At 45.1% G+C, this 9,063-nt stretch overlaps 1 protein-coding gene across 1 annotated transcript; it reads right to left on the bottom strand.

Annotated features, from left to right (window-relative positions):
- Positions 1 to 1,022: 1,022 nt before the first annotated feature.
- On the bottom strand, positions 1,023 to 8,610 carry LOC139660868 (host cell factor 1-like). Its single transcript, XM_071539126.1, has 8 exons — positions 8,427 to 8,610; positions 7,371 to 7,526; positions 6,824 to 7,083; positions 5,887 to 6,003; positions 5,560 to 5,745; positions 4,773 to 5,103; positions 4,018 to 4,075; positions 1,023 to 2,066 (listed from the first exon to the last, which is right to left on the bottom strand). The coding sequence occupies exons 1-8, from the start codon at positions 8,608 to 8,610 to the stop codon at positions 2,027 to 2,029; spliced, it is 1,332 nt and encodes a 443-aa protein (XP_071395227.1). The 3' UTR covers positions 1,023 to 2,026.
- Positions 8,611 to 9,063: the final 453 nt, after the last annotated feature.

Raw genomic sequence — 9,063 nt, 5'->3', positions numbered from 1 at the left:
TATAGTAGTTAATTTAGTGCCGTTTAACAGTAGTGTAGTTTAATTTAGTGTAGTTTAGCAATAGTTAGTGTAGTTTAGTGTAGTGTAGTTTAACTGTAGTTAGTGTAGTTTAATTTAGTGTAGTTTAACTGTAGTTAGTGTAGTTTAATTTAGTGTAGTTTAACTGTAGTTAGTGTAGTTTAATTTAGTGTAGTTTAACAATAATTAGTGTAGTTTAATGTAGTGTAGTTTAGCATAGTGTAGTTTAACTGTAGTTAGTGTAGTTTAATTTAGTGTAGTTTAGCATAGTGTAGTTTAACTGTAGTTAGTGTAGTTTAATTTAGTGTAGTTTAGCGTAGGGTAGTTTAACAATAGTTAATGTAGTTTACTTTAGTGTAGTTTAACTGTAGTTAGTGTAGTTTAACAATAATTAGTGTAGTTTAATTTAGTTTAGTTTAACTGTAGTTAGTGTAGTTTAATTTAGTGGTTTAGCGTACTGTACTTTAACTGTAGTGTAGTTTAGTGTAGGTTATTATAATTTAACTGTAGTTTTAGTGTAGTTTAATTTATGTTAGTGTAGTTTAACTGTAGTTATAGTGTAGTTTAACTGTAGTTATAGTGTAGTTTAACTGTAGTTATAGTGTAGTTTAACTGTAGTTTTAGTGTAGTTTAATTTATGTTAGTGTAGTTTAACTGTAGTTATAGTGTAGTTTAACTGTAGTTATAGTGTAGTTTAACTGTAGTTATAGTGTAGTTTAACTGTAGTTATAGTGTAGTTTAACTGTAGTTATAGTGTAGTTTAACTGTAGTTTAGGTTAGTGCAGTTACAGTGTTGTTCAGTGAAGTGCAGGTTAGTGTAGTTTAGTGCAGGTTAGTGTAGTTTAGTGCAGCTCGGTTCAGTTCAGTGTAGTTTAGACCAGTGCAGTGGTTTTAGAGTAGAAACAGTTGTAAACTGTAAATTAGAAAACAGTTAATTAGAATAAACTTTATGACTTTTCAGCAGAAGAAGCAGACTCCACTCAGCCGGTAAAAAAGATGCTCTAAAAACCTTTATTGTTCCAGAGAATATTCACAAACGGACAAAACATTCTGTCATGTCGATTCATTCGCTTCCTGGTCGGCCGCTGCCGCCCAAACCGACCGATCAGTGAGTTCCGTTGTTGCCGTTGCCATGGTGATGAATGCTGCTGCCTGATAGGCTTTGAGCAGCTGCCAAACTTTTCCATCAAAAAACAGAAAACAACAGAAGCCAGTGGAAGCCGGTCGGTCTGGACCGGTGCAGAAAGGTTTTTCTTACAGGGGAATTTATAAAAAAAGAGAAAAAAAAATTGTCTTTTGCTACATGAAGAAACTAATTTACAACAGAGTGGCTGAAGCTCCGCCCCCACAGCTTCACCAGCTGAGTCACCGTGACCTTTGACCTTTTCCTGCTTCCTCCTGTACAACAAACTGCCAGGAGAGAGAGAGACAGAGACCTACATCTATCTTTAATAAACAACTTTAATTTTTTTTTTTTATGAACTCTTAGCACCGCTCCCACCTCCCCACCCCCCCACCCCGTCTCCATGACAACAAACACAAAGGGTTTTAACAGAAGAAGAAGAGTTGTGATTGGTCTGTTCCCTGTGGAGCGGCGACGCCCCCCGCTGGACAGAACCAGAACTGAACTGACACCAAACAGAAGATCCTGATCCAGACCAAGAGTCTGAACAGCAGAAAGAAACGACCGGCTGGAGTCACTGATGATGAAATAACAAAAATAATAATAATAATAATAATAATAATGATATTACAAATAATAATATTAACAGTCAGTAACCAGCAGCAGGATGGAGAATTAAGACAGTGGTGATGAATCTCGTCTCCATGGCAACACAGCTCTGTGTGTGTGTGTGTGTGTGTGTGTGTGTGCGTGTGTGCGTGTGTGCGTGTGTGCGTGTGTGTGTGTGTGTGTGTGTGTGTGTGTGTGTGTGTGTGTGTGTGTGTGTGTGTTGGGGCATCGTCCTCAGTGTCAGGTGAGGTCAGAGGTCATGTGACTCCGCCCCTCCTACTGGTCTGGTCTGGCCTTCTTTGGCCCAGCAGCTTTCCTGTGACAGAAACAGAAACATACAGAAATATTAAATATTACAGACGCATCAAGTTTTTATATTTCTACATATAAAGTCTCTATATTTCTATATATTAAAGGGACAGTTCAGTGGTTCTCCTCATGTTGAACCAGGTGAAGTCCAGAAAACACACAGGAGGTCTAGTCTAGTAGAAGGTCTAGTCTAGTCTTGTTTATTTATGTAGCCCTTTATCACAAGCATGTCTCACAGGGCTTTACACAGCATCACACAGCACATGTCATATACATACTGCATCATATATGTTGTCTGATCTCAGACTGAATGTCAACCGGTTCCACTCCGTCTCCATCTTCAGTCTTCACTGCCTCCACTCTAACAGATGGGGGGGAGATTTCCCCTAACCGATCACTAGAGACCGACGTATCCGTCTGAATCTAACGTCACCTTAAGTCCACTGATGTGAAAAAAACATCTCAACTTTGAATAAAAGCCTTCAGAGCAGAGAGCTGTTCAGATTTTAAAGTCATTGGTTCTTTAATGGATTCAGAACAGCCTGGACAGCAGCGTCTCCATTGTTGTTGTTACTCCTCCTTGGTTCCGGCAGCTTGACGACGGCGTTAGTCCCCCCCCTGGCTCTGATTGGCTAATCGTTAGTCCCCCCCGTGTCTCTGATTGGCTAATCGTTAGTCCCCCCCGTGTCTCTGATTGGCTAATCGTTAGTCCCCCCCAGAGCTCATCGGACCGATCGTTTTTCAACCGAGAAACCTCTGTTTCGTGTCACGATGCCAGACCAGAGTCAGTCAGCTGGTGGAGTGGGCGGAGTCAGAGGTCTGGGCCCAGGAAGTCATATTTACACTACAGGTGTGGAAGTTTGTCTGTTTCACCTCAATTAACCAATTCTGCATCTGACTCCATCAACATGGATCATTTGTAATGATCCATAATTACAATAAACATAAATCATGTATAGAAATCAAAAATTTTGATGCAACATTTGATCGTTTTCTAATCGCATCGTAGCCGTCTGACACACATCATACACAGTAAACACGCTACATACACACATCATACACAGTAAACACGCTACATACACACATCATACACAGTAAACACGCTACATACACACATCATACACAGTAAACACGCTACATACACACATCATACACAGTACACACGCTACATACACACATCATACACAGTAAACACGCTACATACACACATCATACACAGTAAACACGCTACATACACACATCATACACAGCAAACACGCTACATACACACATCATACACAGTAAACACGCTACATACACACATCATACAGTCTTCAGTCCACCTGGCAGCATGTGTTTGGACTGTGGGAGGAACCTGGAGGAACCTGGAGGAACCTGGTGGAACCCGGAGAACCACGGAGAGAACACGCAAACTCCACACAGAAAGGACCGGGGCGGGGATTCGAACCCACGACCTTCCTGCTGTGAGGCGACAGAACGAGCCGCTGAGCCGCTGAGCCGCCTCGGGTCAGTCGCTCCGGTTCTTTAGGTTCTTTACAGTTCCAAAAAGAACAAATGTTCACCACAGCAGAAGTGAAGGTTTCTGTTCTGAAGAACGGAGCAAATATCCGTCTGTTCCACCGTTTGGATTCTGCTGCAGCTGTGGAGGAACTTTATGGTCATTTGTTGTTCTTTTTGGAACTCTAAAGAACCCAAAGAACCCAAAGAACCCAAAGAACCCAAAGAACCCAAAGAACCTAAAGAACCCAAAGAACCTAAAGAACCCAAAGAACCCAAAGAACCTAAAGAACCCAAAGAACCTAAAGAACCTAAAGAACCCAAAGAACCTAAAGAACCTAAAGAACCCAAAGAACCTAAAGAACCGGACGGCCTGCTGCAGCCTCCTGTGTGTTTCAGACTTCACCTCGGTCAACAGGAGGGAGAACCACAGAGTTTCATTATCTGGTGAACTGTCTTACATCTCAGGAGAAGCTCCTGGTCTCTTCACTGCTGGTTTCACTGCATCTTTACTGGTTTCTACAGGAGAGACAGACAGGCAGAGAGAGAGACAGGCAGAGAGAGAGAGATAGGCAGAGAGAGAGAGACAGGCAGAGAGAGAGAGATAGGCAGAGAGGCAGAGAGAGACAGGCAGAGAGAGACAGGCAGAGAGAGAGAGACAGGCAGAGAGGCAGAGAGAGACAGGCAGAGAGAGACAGGCAGAGAGAGCGAGACAGGTAGTATTAACGATAATGAACTGGTTGTGCAGAGTTCCAGGTCCCGTTCAGCTAAATAACCTTCATCATGGTCTTCATCATCATCATCATCATCATCATCATCATCATCACCATGTAGCCCATCTGGTTGTTATTTAATTATTTTACTAATATTAATATTTTACCCAGCAGCCACCTGCAGGATATAAAGACCCACAAGATTTTCTCTTTATATGAAAGTATTTTCCTCTTCACTTCAGAAAGGATCTTTGATCTGAACGTTCCAACATTAGTTGTAAGAACAAATAAAACAAATAAATCAAGCCGTACGTATTTATATTCATTTACATTTGGACATATTCACTCTATTCCAATATTTTATGTATGTTATATATTCGTATTGGAGGAAATTTATGGAAAAAGAAAATAAATATACAAAATAAAAATAAATATCTAAAAAAAATATATATATAATATGAATATATATTTGAATAATATTTTTCTGAGTATGAACATGTTACCTTGCAGCCAGCGGACCTGGGTAGCCGGGCCGTAGCCCTTCTGGTTGCGGGCGGCGATGCGGAAGATGACGGCCGGTTTGGTGCTGAAGTCGATGTGAGCTCCGGCCAGGCTGGAGGACGGAACCAGGCAGGACGCCCCGGCCCCGCAGAACACACGCATGAAGGCCAGCTGGGCCGGACCGGGACCGGGACCGGGACCGGGACCGGAGCCGGGACCGGAGCCGGACTTCTCTGCCTGGCTGGACTGGATGGCCAGGTAAACTGAATACTCGATGATTTTCCCTGAAGTGACAGAGGGAGGCTCCCAGGTCAGCTGGGCTCCATCTGGGTTCTGAAACACAGAACAGGAACACAGTAGAACCACAGCAGAACCACAGTAGAACCACAGCAGAACCACAGCAGAACCACAGCAGAACCACAGCAGAACCACAGTAGAACCACAGCAGAACCACAGTAGAACCACAGCAGAACCACAGCAGAACCACAGCAGAACACAACAGAACTCTAGAACGTATCAAGTAGAAATATAAGACTGAAAAGAATGAATCTGTAAATGAATCACAGCATGTCTGCAGAAACAACAACATGAGAAAAGAGTAAGAGGAGACAGAAGCAGTGAGACAGGTGAAGCAGTGAGACAGGTGAAGCAGTTGAAGCAGTGAGACAGGTGAAGCAGTTGAAGCAGTGAGACAGGTGAAGCAGTGAGACAGGTGAAGCAGTGAGACAGGTCTGACAGCTGTAACAGAGGAGGTGAAGTGTGTCTCCATGGTAACAGCGGTCAGCTGACCTTGCTGATCTTGATGGCGCAGGGCGCCCCCGGGAAGCCGGGCAGGCAGGTCTTGAAGGCGGAGAGCTCGGAGAACGCCCCGCGGCCGCAGATATTGATCCCCGCCACCCGGAACTTATAGGCCGTCCCAGACATCAGCTCCACCCGCCGCATCTGACTGTAGTCCGGCACCGCGCCCGAGTCGTCCTGCCGATACACGACCGATACACGATCAATACACGATCAATACACGATCAATACACAACCGATACACAGATCGGTAATGGACCCGCACCGGGCCGTGGACGATCAATAAATGGTTTGTTTCTGTCTCTGTTGGAATCTTACGTCGGCCATGTTGTCTCCATACGGAGCGTAGTAGTGAGTCACCACCATGTTGGTCACCTTGACGACCCCGACATCAAACCACTGACTCTGCTTCTTCACCACCGGGACGCCCTGCTTCTACACACACACACACACACACACACACACACACACACACACACACACACACACACACACACACACACACACACACACACACACACACAGACACACAGACACACACACACACACACACACAGACACACAGACACACACACACACACACACAGACACACACACACACACACACACACACACACACACACAGACACACACACACACACACACAGACACACAGACACACACACACACACACACACACACACACAGACACACAGACACACACACACACACACACACACACACACAGATACACACACACACACACACACACACAGATACACACACACACACACACAGACACACACACACAGACACACACACACACACACACACAGACACACAGACACACAGACACACACACACACACACACACACAGACACACAGACACACACACACAGACACACACACACACACACACACACACACACACACACACACAGGTTTAGTGGGTGTTTCCAGTCTCACTGCCACCTTGTGTTGCTGCAGCGTTGCTTTGCTGTGTTGCTGTGTTGCATTGCCGCGTTGGCAATGGCAATTTATTTATGAAGCACATTTCATTACAAGTAAACTCAATGTGCTTTACATTGAAAGACAAAGAAAAAAAAGAAAAAAGGAAAGAAAGGCACAGAACATGAGAACAAAGGTAACATGAGCAACATCAATATATGAATCTAAGCAGAGTAAAGTTCTGCAACAGAACACCAGCTTACATTAAACCACACAGCAATAAAGACCCAATAAATCAATAAATCGTTGCCGCGTTGCGTTGCTCACCCCGGCCGCGGTTGCGATGCCGTTGGTCCCGGCGCTCGGCGGGGCGGCCCGCGTCTCGGCCGGGCCGCGGGTCGGGGGCGGGGCCGGGCCGCGGGTCGGGGTCGGGGTCGGGGGCGGGGCCGGGGGCGGGGCCGGGGGCGGGGCCGGGCCGAACGTGCTGGCCAATCGGGCCACGGCGCTCGTCACCGCCGCGGACGACGCCTCAGGACCCAGACTCTCCCCCGCCGGGTCGTTCAGACTGTCCGCCGGAGCGAGGCCTTCTGGGAAAACAGCAGGAGGACAAACACCGGGTCAAACTCTTCTTCTGTGGTTTCACTGCAGGATCTGCTGCTCTGGGATCAGCTGCTTCAGACTCAAAGTGCTGAAACTCTGCTGAAGGTTTTTATCATTTTGTTTCTTTTCTACAGAGACAATAAAGATGATTTATAATTTTCCCTCTGGATGCTGCTGCTCTGTCTGCCGCTTCAGTCCTGAAGCCTGGGACTAGACAGGACCAGTGGAACCAGTAAGCAGGGTGGAACCAGTGGAACCAGTGGAACAGTGTTACCTGTGGGCAGGGTGCTGGGCATCTGGCTGGGTTCTGGTTCTGCTTGGATCTGGTTCTGGTTGTGAAGCTCCTGCAGCTGCTGCTGCTGCTGGACCAGAACCGCCAGCTCCTGCTGGGTCAGAATGATGGGGATGGACTGATCCACCTGACCTTCACCTGGAGAGACATTCATATATTAATATAGATCTATAAACTACAGGGATGGACTGATCCACCTGACCTTCACCTGGACACAGCAATGTAATGTAATGTAAGGTAATATAATGTAATGTAATGTAATGTAATATAATGTAATGTAATGTAATGTAATGTAATGTAATGTAATGTAATGTAAGGTAAGGTAATATAATGTAATGTAATGTAATGTAATATAATGTAATATAATGTAATGTAATGTAATGTAATGTAATGTAAGGTAATATAATGTAATGTAATGTAATATAATATAATAACAGATCTATAGCAGCACAGGATGGACAGATGTAGAGGAAATCTTGTGATGATGTCACAGACAGTTAATAATCAGCTAATTTAAATATACTACTGTACAGTACTGTGATTGGATACTGTGAATGTAATGTAAGACTCATCATTATTGGCTGGTGTGTTGCTTAGCAACCACCTTGTTTAGCCAGTGTTCAGGAAGAATCATCAATATCTGCTGGTGGAATATTGATTACTGAAGTAGAGACTCTGTCAGCCTGTCTGCCTGTCAGCCTGTCTGTCAGCCTGTCTGTCTGTCTGTCAGCCTGTCTGTCAGCCTGTCTGTCTGCCTGTCAGCCTGTCTGTCAGCCTGTCTGTCAGCCTGTCTGCCTGTCTGTCTCACCCAGAGCAGCCTGTCTGTCTGTCTGTCAGCCTGTCTGTCAGCCTGTCTGTCTGTCTGTCTGTCTGTCTGTCTGTCTGTCTGTCTGTCAGCCTGTCTGTCTGTCTGTCTGTCTGTCTGTCTGTCTGTCTGTCTGTCTGTCTGTCTGTCTGTCTCACCCAGAGCAGCCTGTCTGTCTGTCTGTCAGCCTGTCTGCCTGTCTGTCTGTCTGTCTGTCTGCCTGTCTGTCTCACCCAGAGCAGCCTGTCTCGCTGCCTGCAGTACAGCCTGTATCGTCGCCTGCTGCGCTGCCTCCTCTGTTGCCGTGGTAACGGACAGCTCCTCTGGGGTCAAGCCTGTCGTCGCCCCGGTAACCACCTCACCACCGTCCCCTTCTGATGACATCAGCTCCTGAGGCAGACTGTGTGTGGAGGCCATCTGAGAGAGAGAGAGAGAGAGAGAGAGAGAGAGAGAGAGAGAGAGAGAGAGAGAGAGAGAGAGAGAGAGAGAGAGAGAAGAGAGAGAGAGAGAGAGAGAGAGAGAGAGAGAGAGAGAGAGAGAGAGAGAGAGAGAGAGAGAGAGAGAGAGAAAGAAAGAGAGAGAGAGAGAGAGAGAGAGAGAGAGAGAGAGAGAGAGAGAGAGAATAAAAAAAAGTTGCAGTGTTTACACAGTTCTCACTTATTTGTATTTATATTTTTTAACTGCAATGTCTACATTTTTCTATTTTTATTTTAAGTTATGTTTACTTATCTGTATGTATCTACAGTATATATTAACAGCAAAATCAAAATTTTTCTGTTTATATTTTTTTAAGTAAATTTGACCTATTCTTATTTATATCTTTGATTGCAATGTTGCAATGTTACACATCTCTGTTTACATATTTCTAAT

Source organism: Centroberyx affinis, unplaced genomic scaffold (genome assembly GCF_046629955.1).
Source record: "Centroberyx affinis isolate AG114_WGS23_722 - 3 ecotype Tasmania unplaced genomic scaffold, CSIRO-AGI_Caff_v1 ptg003408l_1, whole genome shotgun sequence".
NCBI lineage: Eukaryota > Metazoa > Chordata > Actinopteri > Beryciformes > Berycidae > Centroberyx > Centroberyx affinis.
Note: the sequence above shows the minus strand (reverse complement) of the source record. Positions and strands in the feature narration are given on the sequence as shown.